General features: G+C 40.5%; 1 protein-coding gene and 1 non-coding gene across 2 annotated transcripts in view; one reads left to right on the forward strand and one right to left on the reverse strand.

Annotated features, from left to right (window-relative positions):
- Positions 1-2,496: 2,496 nt before the first annotated feature.
- trnas-aga lies at positions 2,497-2,578 on the forward strand. Its single transcript has one exon. It is a non-coding gene; the product is annotated as a tRNA-Ser (tRNA).
- Positions 2,579-8,494: 5,916 nt separating this feature from the next.
- The window catches only part of grb2b (growth factor receptor-bound protein 2b), a 52,340-nt gene continuing 42,734 nt past the window's right edge, over positions 8,495-18,100 (reverse strand). The window contains exons 3-6 of the mRNA XM_034190476.1: positions 15,186-15,283; positions 12,512-12,634; positions 11,795-11,963; positions 8,495-9,894 (exon numbers count right to left, since the gene is read on the reverse strand). Of these exons, the coding sequence (XP_034046367.1) occupies positions 9,709-9,894; positions 11,795-11,963; positions 12,512-12,634; positions 15,186-15,283 (576 nt within the window). The 3' untranslated portion in view covers positions 8,495-9,708. The remainder of the gene's footprint in view (positions 9,895-11,794; positions 11,964-12,511; positions 12,635-15,185; positions 15,284-18,100) is intronic.

Genomic DNA, 18,100 nt, shown 5'->3' on the forward strand with positions numbered 1-18,100 from the left:
GAATTTTTGGTTTTCCAATTTTTTTTTTCAAAATTTTAGTTTTTCTGAATGTTTTTCAGGATTTTAGTTTTTCCTAAATTTGTTTTCCTGAATTTCTGTTTTGTGATTGTTTCTGAATTTTTGTTTTTCTTAATTTGTTTCTCTGGACTATTCACACTCCTCCTCTCAGGTTGCAGGTTCAGGACTGTGAGAAACCACCAGGTTCAAGAACTCCTTCTTTCCCACAGCCATTAGACTGTTAAACAGCTGAACCCCCCCCCCCCCCCCCTTAAGGACAGAGCCCCCCATCACTGGTCACTTTATTTCTATTGGACACTTTACTATATTACAGACACTTTATTCTATTCCACTACAATACCTGTTAACTTGAATCCATTGGCTCAATTGCACTAAACTGCGCGAAAACATTTACTGCTGAATGTTGCACAAAACAACAAATGTTGCACACTGATGCACTATCATGTACATATCATGTAGGCCATCACACAAGCATATTTTATATTTCCCTTCTTACAGTGTATATTTCTTTTTATTACATTATTACACTGCTTGTTATATTCTATTGTTCTTAACAGCATGCTTATTTTATGTTATTTCATTTTTTCCCCCACTTATATTTAGATATTTTATACTTAGTTAACAGGGTTTTAAAAAGGAATAGTTTGGAGCATGTATCATGCTTAATTATCATGTTATGGGGTAACATATGTCACATGTCATAGAATCCAATGGATGTTGACCTTGTTTGACCTTCGCTTTGGAGACCAAACATTCATCACAATCAAAACTATTCCATTTATTAATCCTACTAGCTCAACCAATAATTTGCATCATGTTTTACCAAAATTAGAGCAACTTTAACTTTTGACCCCTGTACAAACTGACACTGACCTTTGTCACCATTTTTGCTGTTTTTAACCCTATAACTCCTGATCATTCAGTCATAGATAGTCCAAGCTATACCTTTTTGGAATGTTTATGATCAGACAAGTAATGTGGTGTAGTTTTCCAAATGATTTGAGCATTTTTAATGTTGACCCCTGTGTAATTCTTAAATTGACCCCTATCTGGCCGCCTATTGAAAATTCAAGTGGCCAGTCAGTTTGTTCAAAAGAGTAATGTCTAAGGAGTATTTGTGCCAACTTTGGTGCTTGCATCACCATTTGCACGACTGTTTCAGTTATCTGCTGCACTATGACTAGTCTCCCAGTTCCTGCTGCTGAAAAGCATCCCCACAGCATGATGTGCCACCACCATGCTTCACTGTAGGGATGGTGCCTGGTTTCCTCCAAACATGATGCCTGGCATTCATACCAATCAGTTCAATCTTTGTCTCATCAGATCAGAAAATGTTGTTTCTCATGGTCTGAGAGTCCGTCAGGTGCCTTTTCGCCAACTCCAGGCAGGCTGTCATGTGCCTTTTACTAAGGAGTGGCTTCTGTCTGGCCACCATACAGTTCTGATTGGTGGATTGCTGCAGAAATGGTTGTCCTACTGGAAGGTTTTCCTCTTTACATAGAGGAATTCTGGAGCTCTGACAGAGTGACCATCGGGTTCTTGGTCACCACCCCGATTACTGATTACTTAGTTTAGACTGGGGGCAGCTCTAGGAAGAATCCTGGTGGATCCGAAGTTCTTCCATTTACGAATGATGGAGGCCACTGTGCTCATTGGGACCTTCACAGCAACAGAATTTTTTTCGGTATCCTTCTGCAGAATTGTGCCTTGAGACAATCCTGTCTCAGAGGTCTACAAACAATTCCTTTGACTTGCTTGGTTTGTACTCTGTCATACACTGTCAACTGTGGGACCTTATATCTAGACAGGTGTGCCTTTCCAAATCATGTCCAATCAACTGAATTTACCCCAGGTGAACTCCAATTAGAAAGATCTCAATAATGATCAGTGGAAACAGGATGCACATTAGCTCAATTTTGAGCTTCATGGCAAAAGCTGTTATGTGCGTGTGGTTTCTTAGGGTTTTTTTTAATTTTATATAAATTAGAAAAAAATATATATATATTGTCATTATGGGGTATTTTTATTTTTCAATTCAATTTAAATTTATTTTCATTTATATAGCGCCAAATCACAACAAAGTTGCCTCAAGGCGCTTCACACAAGTATTGTTTGTAGAAATTTGAATTTTTTTTTTTATCCATTTTGGAATAAGACTGTAACATAAAATGTGGAAAAAGTGAAGCGCTGTGAATACTTTCCCGATGCACGGTAACGCCGTCATTTGAAGTAACTGTTGCCCTCTAGTGGAGTACGTGTGTAATTCACTTTTAAGGTGGCAGGAAACACTTCAAGATCGTCTCCTCATTTCTTGACTTGAGGTTCACATATTGTATGTTTTTGATTAGACTATTTAATATTTATTTTGCAAAGATAATACAGCTTCTAGGTACAAAATATTTATATGAGTATATCAGCAAACAAACTCACCACCACAGAACTAGCTCTTTAAAGAACACAGAGAGTAAAATGGTATATGTTGTCGTGGCCGAGTGGTTAAGGCGATGGACTAGAAATCCATTGGGGTCTCCCCGCGCAGGTTCGAATCCTGCCGACAACGATTTAGTTTTTTGAGATTCTGTTCAATCCAGACGTTAAACGCTAGGAAAAAAAAAAGAGAAGCAAATATTTATAATGTAACAACAATAATCATTCAGAGTCACATATTGGTCTAGGTCAACAATATTCCTATCTGTAATTCTTTGTAAAGGGACTTTAGACAGCACTTTTATAGTCAAAGGGCTTTACAATGATGCCTCACATTCACACTCCGATGTCAGTGTGCTGCCATGCAAGGCACTCAGTACACACCAGGAATAACTTGCCCAAGGGCCGGTGTCACAGACAGAATGGTCCGCCCAGGGCTTAATTTGAAGGGGAGCAAGCCGGAGCGCGCTCCGGAACCTCTGACGTTGGCTCCGCCAGCTATTTATACTGGATCTGTGATCCGCCACCTCTCTTGACTAACAAAATATATAAAAAAAAAATCACCTTGGGGAGGAGGGCAACATGACGTGATGCGACGCAATATCACGCCACAAACGCGCAAAACGCAAAAAATCACTTCACTCGCGTCGCGCTGCACGGTTTGGTGCCAAAACGCGTCCTTACATAGGGATTACATGGCAACCTGTGGCTGCAGTCGCTCGTCTTGCGCCCGGTGTGAACACGGAGAACGTAACTCCTGCGATAAACGAGGGACCACTGAGGAATTTGTACTCTATCCGGATTTGGTGTGACTAGGCCTACAATACATGCCCAGTTTATTTTCGGTGTGGCGCACAGCGTTGTTCGCAAGCCCCGCCCTTCTTTTTTTTTCTGCACCGGAGCCACCCATCCTCTGTGCTCCGGGACCTCCCACTTTACAAATTAAGTGTCCGCCCCTAAAGATTGGTCCGCCCTGCCTCCACTGCGCATGTGTAATGGAGGCCAGCAGGTGTCGCTGTGCAGATGTAGTTAGTAAACTTCACTCCCAACAGCTCAAAAGGATTCTCTGGTCACAAGGCCAGAGCCCTGGGTTTTAGCCTTCTGGTTAGAGAGTCTGACTTCCATACTGAGGAGCACGAATTCGTGTCCCGAGGGGAGCGAATGGGCGGAGTCATAACAACACAACGCAGAGTGCAGCTGCTACACATGCGTCATTTCGGAGCTCAGCAGCTCGTCTGAGATGAACTCTCTTCACCCAAAGCGATCAAATGGAATATGGGATTATTAATGATCAGATTACAAGGTAAAACCTCTTGAATCATTCTGAAGTCAGTTTTAAGCAGAAACGAAGTGATAATCTGTGATACTTTGCAATGACGGAGGCGAAGTGAATGCAACAGCTAACAGCTTGCGCTACTGTGGTGCTCTGATAGTTTCCTCCATCTTTTATGATGAAATAATGCTGAATTTATGTGGAAATGATTGTTGTACAAAAGCTTCAGATATCTGTTGCTGAGATAGATGATGACTGGAGTGCAGTTTGAAGCAGAAACAAGGTGATGATCAGTCAACTGCAGCTGATGACGCATGTGCAGTGAAGGCAGGGGGGGGACCGATTTTTAGGGGGGACAGTTCGGTCTGCGACAGGGAGTGATTGTCTGGTGTGACGGTGATTTGAAACAAGGATCCTTTTGGTCACAAATCCACAGTTTTAACCTCTTAACCATCACCTTCTTGTACAGATGTTGCCACCCGTTGTTATTCCACCAATTGCTCTGCTGAAACGGATTTGATTGCTGCTAAACTCTGCCAAGGAAAACATTATTCTCATGGCCTTGTAGATAGGGTATTTTCAAGTTGAAATTTTGTACCACTGTCAAGCGCAGGCCAATTTCTTTTTAATTATTTATCTTCATTCAGTGCTTCATCTTTGCGGCCATGATTGTTTTGATCTTGCTAATATCTTGCAGACTGCAAGAATTCAGTAAAGGTTGCCAACGTCATGTCTGAATCCATCATGAATCGCTGCTTTAAGAGTTCAGCCACAGTCTGAAAATACACTGAATAATTTTCAGTTAAAAACAAAAATAAAATTGCTTCTTCTTCGTGTTTATTAGCAGTTTGCAAACCAGCTTACTGGTGCACATCGCCACCAACTGTATTGGAGTGTGGAATAATGCCATTAATTATTTTAAGTCCATAAATACAGAACGTGACTCATTAAAATGAAAAACAAATTAATCAAAATGTGCAATAAAGATCAATAATAAATAAATATCAATTAAGATATAACTTAGGAAACAGCAAGTTTGATCATTTATTACATCCATACAGTGCTTTTAAAAGACTGAACTAAAAACACAGTGTTGATGAGCTTATTCCAACATCTCCGTACAAAAAAAAAAACAAGAAACACTAACAATTTTTTAATTACTCCTCTGCCAGAGACGTTTACACGTACTGACATGATTAAGGAGAACAGCACCTCCCACCGTTAAAACAGTGAATATCACCCTGCTCAGAGTGCACACAGAATGTCTCTTTCCAGATGGATCTCTTTCAGTGCAGCTTCTTGTTCTGACTTTAACACCTAACTCTTTCATCGCCAACTGTAAATGGTAATCAAAACATTCCAACCGTATCTTTCTCAACTCTTCCGCATCAAACTAGATCGTGTCAATGTTTACAATGTGCTTGAGCCATAACAGGTGAAGTTGCTCATAAACTTAAGTTTCTTAAATATTTATTACGGCTACTCTTCAGTTCATTTTGTAATTTTATTACTGGTAAAGTTTAGAATTAATTTAGATGAGATATAATCATTATCTGACAGGAATTAGCACAATTATCTGGGAACTACTTTTTGCGTATGAATTCATTAAGCACATTGGCCTTGGGTGCATACTAATATAATACCCAGAAACTGGCTCGAAGTTCGGCCAAAACGAGTGTCCACTTTTAGCTTGCCATAAGCTAAGTTAGTGGCGCTCGTTAGAATGTCATAAAAACAAACACAAAACTATACGAAACAGCCAGCGGCTGGCAGTCAAGTAATATAGAAGATATGTTCTATAACATCGACTGAACAGATTTGGACAAAGTTAAGAAATTGGTGTTATTGCTAGTTTTGTTTCTTAAAATTGGATCATTTGAACTCATTACATTTGTAACTACTTGTGTATTAGAGAATAAAGTAAAAATACACTGTCACGTCCTAAAGATCACCATCCAGGCTCTGTTCAGCAGTGTATAGATATGAGACACAAATTCTGACCAGTTTGATATAAGCTGTGGCATACTGTAAACAGTGGCGGCGCCAGGATATTTTTGTTGGGGGGGCTGAGGGGGAGCTGGGGTAAAAGTTGGAGGGGCTCCACAAAATGTCATCGAAATGAACAATATATAGTAAATTGCTTCATAAATACCAAGGTATATGTTTTAGTCACCCGTGCTCCTCTAAAATGTGGTATCAATGTACACACACATCACTTAGAATGATTGCCGAACAACGATATACAGCTTCTGTATATTCTGTGTTAGTGCACAGCTGCGGCCAACGTGTTTGATGAATTCCTGCGCAAAAAGTAGTTCCCAGATAATTGTAATATATTCCTGTGAGATAAGTATATCTCTTCTAAATCAATTCTAAAATTGACCAGTAATAAAATTATAAAGATAAGTGAAGTTTTAAGAGTAGCCCTAATAAATATTTAGGAAACCTAAATTTTTGGAGTATGGAGTTAAATTTATCTCAATACTTGCAAATGCACAGAGGGTGATTTACAAATATCCTTTGATTTGTACACATGCTTTGTGACCTACAAACACAAATTTCTGATTTGTAATTTGTGTGTGGGTTTTTACAAATAAATGTGTATTTGCAAAACTGAAAATTCTGTTTGTGAAGGGTGATTCAGCATTGGTGGATCACCGAACACACATTCATCACTTTGCTCAGTTATGCAATATTGAGATATTCTCAGCACAAAACTGCAGTTGAGATCCACAAATATGTCAGTCGCTATTCACATTAATGGCAGAATTATTATTATTGGCAGACTGAACATTTCAGAGTTTACATGAGAACCCCATCATGGTTAGATTATTGGAATTTCTGCTAATGCTTATGGAGGTCTCTTCTCTCTGGGTTACACTACTGATACCGATGAGGACAAAATTTTTAGTAAGTCAGAAATCCAGTCTGTATCTGGTGTGACCACCATTTGTCTCGCGCAGTGCAACACTTCTCTTTCGCAGTTGATCAGCAGCCAGATGCCATCGAATGTGAGCATTTGCCTACTCAAGTCGGTTACAATGATAAACTGCAGTCAGGTCGAGACCTCAATGAGGACAATGAGCATGCAGATGAGCTCCTCTTAGTTTCTGGCAGTTTGTGCAAAAATTCTTTGGTTCTGAAAACCGACTGTTGCAGCAGCTGTCCGGGTGGCTGGTCTCAGACCATCTTGGAAGTAAACATGCTGGATGTGGAGGTCCTGGTCTGCGATTGTGAGACTGGTTGGATGTACTACCAAATTCTCTGAAATGCCTTTGGAGATGGCTTATGGTAGAGAAATGAACATTCATGTCACGGTTAAACAACTCTGGTGGACATTCTTGCAGTCAGCATGCCAGTTGCAAGCTCCCTCAAAACTTGCAACATCTGTGGCATTGTGTTGTGTGTGATAAAACTGAACATTTCAGAGTGGCCTTTAATTGTGGCCAGCCTAAGGCACACCTGTGCAATAATCATGCTGTCTAATCAGCATCTTGATTTGCCACACCAGTGAGGTTGGATGTTTTATCTCTGCAAAGTAGAAGTGCTCACTAACAGATTTAGACAGATTTGTGAATATTAGAGATCTTTATGTATATAGAAAATGTTTTTCATCTTTGAGTTCAGCTCATGAAAATGACAGTAAAAACAAAAATGTTATTTATATTTTGTTCAGCGTACATGGTCTCAGTCCACTCAGAGTCCCACCCAGGGGTAGTCATACACTGTGATGACGTAAGGTTAACAAAAGGTGTTTTTCTGATGAAACCAAAGGCAAATTTCACACATTGTAGACAATAAAGTAGTTGTATAATATTGCAACTCAATTTGCTCCACCCTATGGAATTTGAAAATAAGCAATAGCACCAATGGACCCTAGGGCATACATAGGACTTATTTGTACATCTCAACAAAAGGACAAACAAGCACAAACTCATCAAAAATCTGGTCAACTTTGGGGAGCAGATGGCCATCAGCTCTGTTAGCAGGGTAATTCTATGATAATGGAATTACAAAGATGGGAAAATCTGGCCATATTTAAAAATGTGCTCCGATTATAATTCCGTTACCATAGAATCGCCCAGCAATCAAATCAGGCGAGAGGTTCACTGTGGTAGATTTTGAGTCTACAAGTTGATACTATACTGAAATACATGGAAATTATATTACATGGCTGCTGCTTTAAGACACAAATCTTAAATCACACTTTTTTTAATAATTGCATTTTATTAATTGAAAAAAAATGCAAATTAAAAACAAAACAAAACAGCAAAACAAAGTATCATTAGGTAAGACGAGGCGAGAGACACTTAAATAAGAGTTCCATGTTGGTGGAGACAACGGTAGATGTGTGGCGATGTGGTGGGGGTGTGGAGGAGATGTCTAGTTATGTACACCGTGTCACGGCAGGACCAACGGGGGCTCAAATAGCAGGTCGGAGACACTGAAACACTAGAGAGAAAGGCACTATCCAGAGAGAACAAGGAGATGGAAACAAACAGTAAACACAAACACGCAATGGACCAGACCAGAGGAGAGGGGAAAACAAATAAAAAAACAAAACAAAAAGTGCTTTATCACATGCAGTATTTTACAAAAAAAAGGTAAAGGGGGAAAATCAGCTGAGCTGATCTCTCAAGTTTAATCATAGACAATCTTCCTGTTTTTCTGAAGTGTGTGTGTGCCAGCTGCAGATTTGCACAGGTGAATGAATACACAATGATTATCTGAACTCAGCCTCCTCAGTTACGTGCGGGAAGAGTTTCCAAATGCATGCAATGAACAATACATGTTTGTAGAATTCATATGAAGCAACTGTACATATTCTCATACATCACGCTCTTAAAAAAAAAAAAAATTAGACAATATGACTCTTTCAGCACATCTTAGAATCCCTTGCGCGGTTGTGTAGTTCAGTTCTCCGACCTTGCGTCCCTCATGTTAATGTCTATGAACTCAATCAGCTACATTCACTGCCCAGGTACAATGGCTGCAATAAATACATTGGCTTTGAAAACGCGGCTGACCTTGCACAGCCCCGGCAGCGTACATGGCTCTACTTGCTGGTTAGTTTCCGGACAGGGCTAGTTTACTCAGAACAGCATTCCTTGCACTGCAGACATGAATAATTTTTTATTTTTTTAAACAGATTTTATGACCCTCTTGAGTTTCACACTGTGTATTCTGAGGGTGCACTGATAAACTTAGGGGTGACGCACATTCTAGAGCTACGATATTTTATCCAGACTACCATAAGACTGAACATAATTTAGCAAAAAAAAAAAAAAGTACAATTTGTGATGAAAGGTAAAACAGACAACACATACAAATATATAATATATATTCTTAAAAAATGGATTCTCTATTTTTATTTATACAGCCGACAGCTGATGTACAATACTCACATGCCAATGATCACAGACAAGGAAGTTTGCTGTAGATGATGACATTTTTGACAAATTTTTTTTGCATTCTTTTTCTTTTTCCATTTTTTTTAAACATCTTTATGTCTTTCCTTTAAAACAGAGTTAGGGTTTATCGGTAGGTATTTGTTTTATGCCATTAAAACATGCAGCAAAGAAAACAAAAGGCAAGAAGGTAGAAAAGTTAAGAAGACAGATGCAGCTGCGGGAGCTTTAGTGGGAGGACTATTTGGTTATCTTCACGGATGATGCGCTATGCTTAGCTCCAATACATTTAGGTTTCCCTCAACAAACAAAACAAACAACAACAAAAAAAGTTCAGTCCTCACGAGGCGTTTACCAGGGAGGTGAAAAATTCTCAGCACAAGTTGATTTTTCCTCAGCTGCCGCCCACACAGCACTACTCCTGTTTTTAGCTTTCCCTCCTGGCTGTTCGCATTCTTTCCTGTCTGCTCCTGTCATGGTGGGATGGTGGAGAGGGTGGAGGGGTGGTTGGGGATTTGGATGGGGCAGATGAGATCAAAAATGATGGTGGTGATGGGTGGCCTTTTAAGACGCTCCAACTGTTTACATGTTCCGATTGACAGGCGTGACGTAGTTGCGGGGGAACATGCCCGTTTGGCCGTGGCAACCGCCTTTCCACCAGTTGGGGTCAGAGTTGTCCAGGACCTGGATAAAGTCGCCGCGCCGGAAGCCCAGCTCGCCTTCCTCCTGGGGGTCAAAATCAAAGAGCGCCTGCACGTATGTGGGATGCTGCACAACCCAAAGAGAAAACAAGCAGAATGACAGGTCAGTCAGGTCACAATGACACTAATAAATAAAACAGAGACGCTGTGTTACAATCCATGAGAAATGACCACATTGCCACCGTTCGTTCTTATATCGAACACAAAATGTGCAGAAGACCATTTATATGCAGCTCATTGACACACGCTTTGCTGTTACAAGTTAATATCGGCTAAATCTGTCACAGTCAAAGTCATTAACCTACCCGAGTAACAAATGCATTTAGCGTAAAATCGATCGTGGCATGCCTCTTTAATTTGTCCATATTTGGCTGTCAAAGTAAGGGCCTGATCGAATAAACAGACAAACATACACACGAGTATTATCACTTTTTATGCACTACATTGATTTTAGTGTCGACACCAGCCCTCAGGAACCTCTAACTGGGAAGTTTTTCAATTCTCCCTGCTGTACCAAAAAGGACTGGCTGAGCACACCTGTGTGTGCCAATCAAGAGCTAACAGACAACTGAGTGATTCGAACTGCTTGGACTTACACAGGCAGAGACAGAAAATCTGCAAGTTTGGGGTCCTGTGGACCAGGATTTGGAAACACTGGTCCACAGCATGAATATGCCTTTTTTTTTTTTAACCCTACTAACATTCTAGCCATTATATGTCCATAAATGTAAACAGTCATACTGAATTCCAAAACAGTGACATAGTCCAAGGAGTTTTTGGATGGGTCAATACCCAAACGGTCTCCAGAGGACTTCAGAGATAAAATACAGGGGTGTCGTAAAAAAAAAAAAAAAAAAATCGATTCACGTCCAAATCGCAATTCTTATTTATTACGATTCTGAATCGATCCAAAATGTCCAAGAATCAATTTTTAAAAAGCATTTTTAAACATTTTCTTGCTTACTCGCTGCGGCGTGTACTGTTTGTCAGGCAGTGGCCTCCGTACTACAGCATCCCCGGGGGGTCCGGCGTGCTTCAAACACTCGTGAGCTGCAGAGTTCAGTGGCTGTAGCTTAGCATGGCAGACGAAGAGCTAATTCAGCCAGCACCGTCTTTGCTGAAGGCATTTTGGATTTTATTATTTGCTGCATAAGAAGGAGCTTGACATGACTTATGCAGTGTGCAAAATCTGCAAAATGAAAGTCAAGTACTTCGGAAACACTTCAAATCCACAAGCCCACATGCTACACCATCAACCGGAGCTAAAAGAGGGGAGCAGCGGTCTCTGCCGACTACTGACCAGCGCTTCGCTAAACTGCCAGCCAACTCCGAATGAGCAAAGCAGATAAGTAAATTTACATCTAGAATCACTTGATTAACCTTGTAAAGCTGCATTTTCTTAAACATTTTTAAGTAATATAACAATTTCTCAGAGCTCTTTGAATCGAAAATCGATTCTGAATCGAATCGTCACCCAAAGAATCGGAATCGAATCGTGAGTTGTTGAACGATTCACATCCCTAATAAAATAAATGAATATGTACACACACACACACACACACACACACACACACACACACACACACACACACACACACACACACACACACACACACACACACACACACACACACACACACACACACTATTTTGCCATTTTGCAGCCTCAGTGAAAGAGAGACCGCAAACAGGGAATCAAAGACCGTGAGAAACATGCAGCAAAGTTTGCCCAGCTCAAAGTTTGGACTTGGAGACACTGCAGAACACATTCTGTGGCATGTGGTATGTACCATAACCCCTCAGCCATGAGCACACCACAGAGACTATAAAAGAGCTGCCAAAAAACATTTAACTGTTTCAAATGCTAGAAACCAGCAGGGTGGATTAGTGGTTAGCACGGGTGCCTCACAACAAGGGAACACAAACACACACACAAACATTTTAGTCTTGGGGATGGATCTTCTTACCTGGGTGACCTGCTCAATGTCGCGCAGGAATATTTGCTGATTGCGGGAGACTGAAGTGGAACGGTGGTAATCCACCAGCTCATTGAGGGAGTTAAACTTTACCACCCATAGGAAGTACTTTCCAGCCCCGTCACGAAGGACTTTAAAGTGCTGGACGTCATTTCCAAACCTGTGGATCACCATGATTGAGAAAGAACGCTAAGTGTAATGATCAAATTGTCTTTTTGGCATCTAATATAGTTAGAAGGAACATATTTAATCAAGATTAGAGAACATTCAGCTGCTCAGACATGAACTTCACTGATCAAACGCATTAGTCACGTCTGTGACAGGCTGATGAGTCTGTGCTGAAATGAACCAGGACGGACGATTCAAAAGTCTAAGAGACAAACCGTACAATCACTTTACAACGTGCTGTGAAATACTGGACAGTCAATTTGGAGAGATGCAGCAAAAAGGAAATGAGGTCCGGATGTATCAGCTAAAATTACTCAGCAAATCCTAAAAAAGAGCTGACGATCAGTTTACAGGGCAACTTAAAGTACTGTTCACCAGAGGGCAGCACCGAGGCTTCTGAAGAATAAGGAAGTGTCTGTGATGACTCAAACTGAAGCAAAGAATAGAAACTCATGAACCTGATCAGTCGTTAGGCAACACGCCACCGACATGAGGACAACAGTAAATGATTTCTGCAGTGCACAGTGTGATACCACCTACTTCACAGAGAGGGAGAAGTCCCCCGGTGCACTCTCGCTTTCTCGAATGAGAAAGGCTCCATCATGCCTCTGTTTGTTCAGCATCTCCTCTGCTTTGGCACGTGGGATCTTACCAAAGAACCATCTAGAGGTGACAACACAAAGTACGTGAGCTGACAGAGCCATGACTCGAGATGACTGAAAGCACAACTCAACAATTACCATTTTCACAGTACACTACACTTTGAAAATGTCATGATTTCAAAACAGTGAAAACTTCCTCTTACAAGGTACAAGTTCCAGAAACAAGCCTGGGCCTGGTTTCATAAAGCAGTCTAATCTTGTAGTCTACTAAACTTAGTTGCCCAACATTAGCCATCTATTCTCCGTTTCACATAGACGGCTAAACTTATAAATTAGCCATCTAACGTTAGTCGATGGTTTTCATGGGCATAAACGACCTCACGAGTGACGACGTCAAGACATGCCTCCAAAGCGTGAGAGTTTTTTTTTTTTTTTAACTTGCTGTTTGGTCGTCTGCTACAGCCATGGATGAGTCTACCACAGCAGAGGAGAAGCGCTCTGAGTAAAAGGCCCCTACGTTCTCCAAAGTGGAGGAAACTCTACTTTTAGAGGAATACGAGCAACATAGGGGTGCTCTTGAGTGTTTCAAAGGAACAACAGCGGCCCTAGCTGCCAAAACAGGGGCTTGGGAAAAGATCACCATGTCCCTCAATAGGTAGCAGGACAAATCGGCCGATGTATAGGATAAGTGCCGAACTAACAACCCTCACAATTTGGCACACGATCAACTTGGAGACATGGAAGGTGTCGGCGATAATGTGCTAAAAAGGTCCCACAGGTGTAAAACCTCAACGCATTCACAACCTGAAGAATGGCTGGCAGGGCGCTGTTCCTCCTCGTTTGGTGGTTGATGGCTGGAGTCATCACGTCCACAATACAGACTTGTAGGCGGGCAGAAGCGGTATCGCTGTTGAACCTCTGTGTCTGTAAACATCTCCAATGGATTATTCTGGTCCCGGAACACCTGCTCCCACTGCAAGGCTCTCCTTCCTTCCTGCTCCATCATGTGGTGGTACATGACAGCTGCCATTCCCAAATGGAATGGATTTGAGTCAATCTTGTTCAGCTGACTAAAGTCATCTAGTCGACTAAGTTTTTGACATTAGTAGTTGCACAAACCGCTTAGTCGGCTAAGATTTCACGTTACCCGAGTAAAGTTGACTAAAATGTGTCTTACCTCAAAACAAATGGTGGCTATATTGCACCACCATGTTGCTCATATTCCTTCAAATACAGAGATTCCACCACTTTTGGCCGTGGTTGCAGCAGACGACTGTCACGATGTGTTTGTGACAGTTTTAACACGAGCCACACTAAGCGTCGCTGTTACGCTGAGCAACGTTGTGTGCACGAAAAAGCTTGGTGAAGTGTAGAAGAAGAAACTGAAGCGTGAAACCGCAACGCTAAGAGCTAAGTACATCATTCTGCTGTTCGTATGGGTCCGTAAATGTTAATAAACAAAGGCTACATAGTTCATGACAACGACCAACCCGGCAGTAAACAAAACTGCCGCGCACTGGAGCCGTGTCTTGGCAATGGCATGCGCAAGGCTGTTATGCCTGTGAAAACCATCGACGAAGGTAAGAAGGCTAATTTACAAGTTTAACTGTCGATGTGAAATGGTGATTAGACGGACAATGTTGGACGACGAACTGTAGTTTAGTAGACACAAAGATTAGACTGCTTTATGAAACTGGGCCCTGGTGTCGTTCCACATGGTTCAGTCACTCAGCTTAACATAACAAAAACCTTTGCATTAGGTGTAGTGTAAGGTGGTAATATTTCAGTTATCAAAAATCACAGCCCACCACGTGCTACAGCAGCATTCACAATCAGCAGTTCATATGACCACACATTTAGTCTAAGGAAGTTAATTGTTTCAAAGATGATACAAATTATTTAATGGTTTTGATTAAAGTCATTCATGGCATTTTTCCATTGAAATTTTAACTTTCAAGAAAGACTGGCAAACAGGTCGACATTAAACTCCTGATCATATAAGATACTTAAAGGCGTCATCTTGTGCAAAATCAGTTTATATTTTCAAGTGTCTCAGTTTTCACATTACCCAAAGTCCCACAATTCCTTGACCATCCTCAGAGAAATTCCCAGGCTATAAACATAATTAAGTCATGTCATATTTTGTTTTGTTGCATCTGTAACATATGTAACAGTCTGTAACAATATGTAGCAATAGCTGTATGTGCATTTCCCTTTCTATAGGTGTCTGAAGAGCGCTGTTATCACAAAACGTGATTTAACGTTAGTTCACATCTAAGAATTTTCTCCATTACAATCACTGCTATTCAAGTTACCTCTAATCAGCAGGGTTACAGTGCGTCTTTACTGGTGGGATTTACAAACAGTGACATTTAGATCGACTTCAAACTACAGCACTTCTGGGATACAGAGAAACTGAAAAATGAAAGTCAAACTGCTGCTAAAAAGTTGCAATGCAATGGTTGCAGCAGCATTCCTCTTGATATTCTCAGCGATTCACCATTTTTTTCCCATGCTATACTTGTAGAATTACAAGCGTAACATGAGTTACATGCTTTCAGATACATGTAAACGAAGCCTGATGTTGGAAGGAATCCTGCTGAAATACTTACGGATGGGCCTTCATCTCTATATAATTCTTCGGGATGAAGCCGTCTTTGCCATTTAGTTCCGCTTTATACCAGTTCTGATCACATTCTTCATTTAATACCTGGTGACAAGACACAAAATAAAGGATGGCTGAAGTTAAGGTAAAAAAAAAAAAAAAAATCAGAATGCATTTTAAGCAACTAAACACAAATGTGGCTGATGCAGATAAACTGACTTGTTGTCATGCACATCAGTGATCTCAAGGCTAACTAAACAAGTACATAAAATTTACTGTGAACAAGGAATGCATTTTAGAACTGCTTGGTTAATATTAGGAAAACACAAAATTAAGAATAGGAGGCACAGGAAAGTACAGTGTAAACTTTTATTTATTCATTTATTTAAGAAGATTGTGTTTCTTAGGTAGAGTCCATGAAACAAATAAATCAACATAGCCAAGACTTTCATCTTGTACACATCAGTGACAAAGAGACGGCTGTGCAGGCATTCATGTCTGACCACAGCATGTGCTCTGCAGGTGTGTAGAGCATCAGTGCATCAATGTGTGTCTAGCTTGGTGCAGAGTTTCCCGAGCAGTGTCTCAGCACGGATTGTGTGTCCCTCAGGGGGGTAGTTATGCTGCTCGGTGTAGATCAGCACAAGGTGGGAAAGTTTGGTTAAACTCATGCTGGTTTCAAGTCAAGTTTGGGAAACTGATGGCAACCACCCAGACAGACAATAGTTGCTGGTTTGAACACATTAATAATTTTAAAGGAGCTCATATGAACTCCATGCTGCATCGCCCTTAGCTTGAGGCGGCCTGGCATAGGCTTGGGGAACTTGTCTTCAAAGTTTTATGATCACGGGGATAAAAAACAAAACAAAACCCAGAGTTATCAAGGGTTGAGGACAGAACATACACCAAGTCAGACATGGGGCCAAATACAAATGTATTTGTATTTGAAAATACTTAAATACATTTTTCGGAGTATTTGTATTTTCTGATTTTGAATTCAAAGTATTTGCATTTCAAATACATCACTGATCCCAAGTATTTCCAAATACTTTTCAAACTTGGGAATCTCTGTGACACCGTGTTGAATATTTATTATTGCCTGTGATATTATAATAGTGAATTTGTGATAAAACATTCAATCCTTTACTTATCAATAGTATTTGGTCATGCTATTTTCACAATAAATTGTCACCGGTTTATCAGTTTTTGTGTTGATTTGTTGTTTATAGTTCACAGAAAGTATTTGTATTTGAAATACTCAAAATATAAAGTATTTGTATTTGAAAAAGTACAAAGTATTTGTATTTGTAATTCAAAAATCTAAAGTATTTGTATTTAAATACAATGCAAAGTATTTGACCCCATGTCTGCACCAAGTTCGCCCAGAGTTTCATCGAGTTGCGCTGGTAACTGGGGCTCGGTGGGATAAATAAAAACAACCAAAAAACCCACATGACTTTTGCTGATGGGTGCACCTGCTCGAACACTGTCGACCAACAACTGTTTGTGGACAATCATCTGAGTTGAAGCTCAGCCCATTACAGCATGAACCTCAATCAAGCATAACAGCAGCTTCCATTTGTGTGCATGTGGAACTGTTACATGTGGAAAACCAGCCTTTCTGAAATACAACAAATGCCATCGTATCAAGAGTCAGCAACATGATCCGTTTTAAACTGGTGAAATAACAAAAAGACTTGAACATTTAGACTACCTCAAGTGACAATTGAGAAATGAACTGCTCAATTTATTACAACAAAACTGAACATAAGTCTAACATCAACAAAGCAGGATTTATTGCCGAGCAGTCATGAGTGCTAATAATTTACTCTAATGAAACAGCCAACAGATTAACCTTGAATTAAGCTATATGTAGCCAAGGGGATTATAAAACCAGCCTGAGCAACAGTCAGAGAAAATGGAGCATGTTTAATAGCGACTACTCCTGTAAAACCTTCACAGAGCAGTAACGCCATAACAATCACACCTACACGCAATAATGTATACAATTAAAAACAGCTTATTAAAAGAGTACAGTTTGTGTTGTGTGACATTAATGCCAGTCTGTTCTTTAGCAATTGTTCAGAGGAAAATATTAAGCAACAGTACTGAATAACTGGAGGAAGGAATTGAATGAAGCTGAAGCTGTTACACCTCTGAGTCTACTACATGGCCATAACACAACTGTGACATGACAAAACCAGACAAGCAAAATCAGGAAGGAAAAGAACAAGACCCATATGCAAATTACACAATAAAGCTGTCAGCTGATTAGAGAACTGGCAATAAGCTCCCTCCTCCAGTTCAACTAGACATAATCCTGCAGTTGACAGCATGTCCAAATTTAATCAGGAGGGCACCGAGCGAGACTCAAGCTTGTTTCTGTTTCCTGAGTGTGATCACATATCACTGAACAACCAAAAGAGAGAATGCGAGTTAGACAAGACAGGCATACAGCCCATAAAACGACAGACGGAGGAGCATGAACGAGAGAGCAATTCTTTCACTCTCCCTAAAAAAAAAACCAAAACAAAAAAACGCTAATTTTCTTTTGCTGCTTTAGCCCCACCTGGCCAGGGCCAGCTGTCCACTTGGCCTCTGTGCAGTGTGAGTAGCCTGGGTCTGTCTGCATCAGTGAGCCCGCTGAATGCCAGCTGTCAGTGGCCTTTCTGAGCTGCCAATTGTGCACAAGAGCAGCATTACAGTGAGGGTGTGGACTGAAACTAAAGCTGTCAGTATCTGAAAATCAAAAGCAGCAGTGCAGAGGTGTGCAGCTGTGTTCAAAATAATAGCAGTATGTTTAATCCTTATAATATACAAATACTGAATCTTTACGAGTCCAATGGTAAGAATATCTCGAGAATGAAATGAAATATTCTTACCATTGAATGAATGAATAAAATTTTTTTTTATATAATGCCT

Source organism: Thalassophryne amazonica, chromosome 16, assembly GCF_902500255.1.
Source record: "Thalassophryne amazonica chromosome 16, fThaAma1.1, whole genome shotgun sequence".
Lineage (NCBI taxonomy): Eukaryota > Metazoa > Chordata > Actinopteri > Batrachoidiformes > Batrachoididae > Thalassophryne > Thalassophryne amazonica.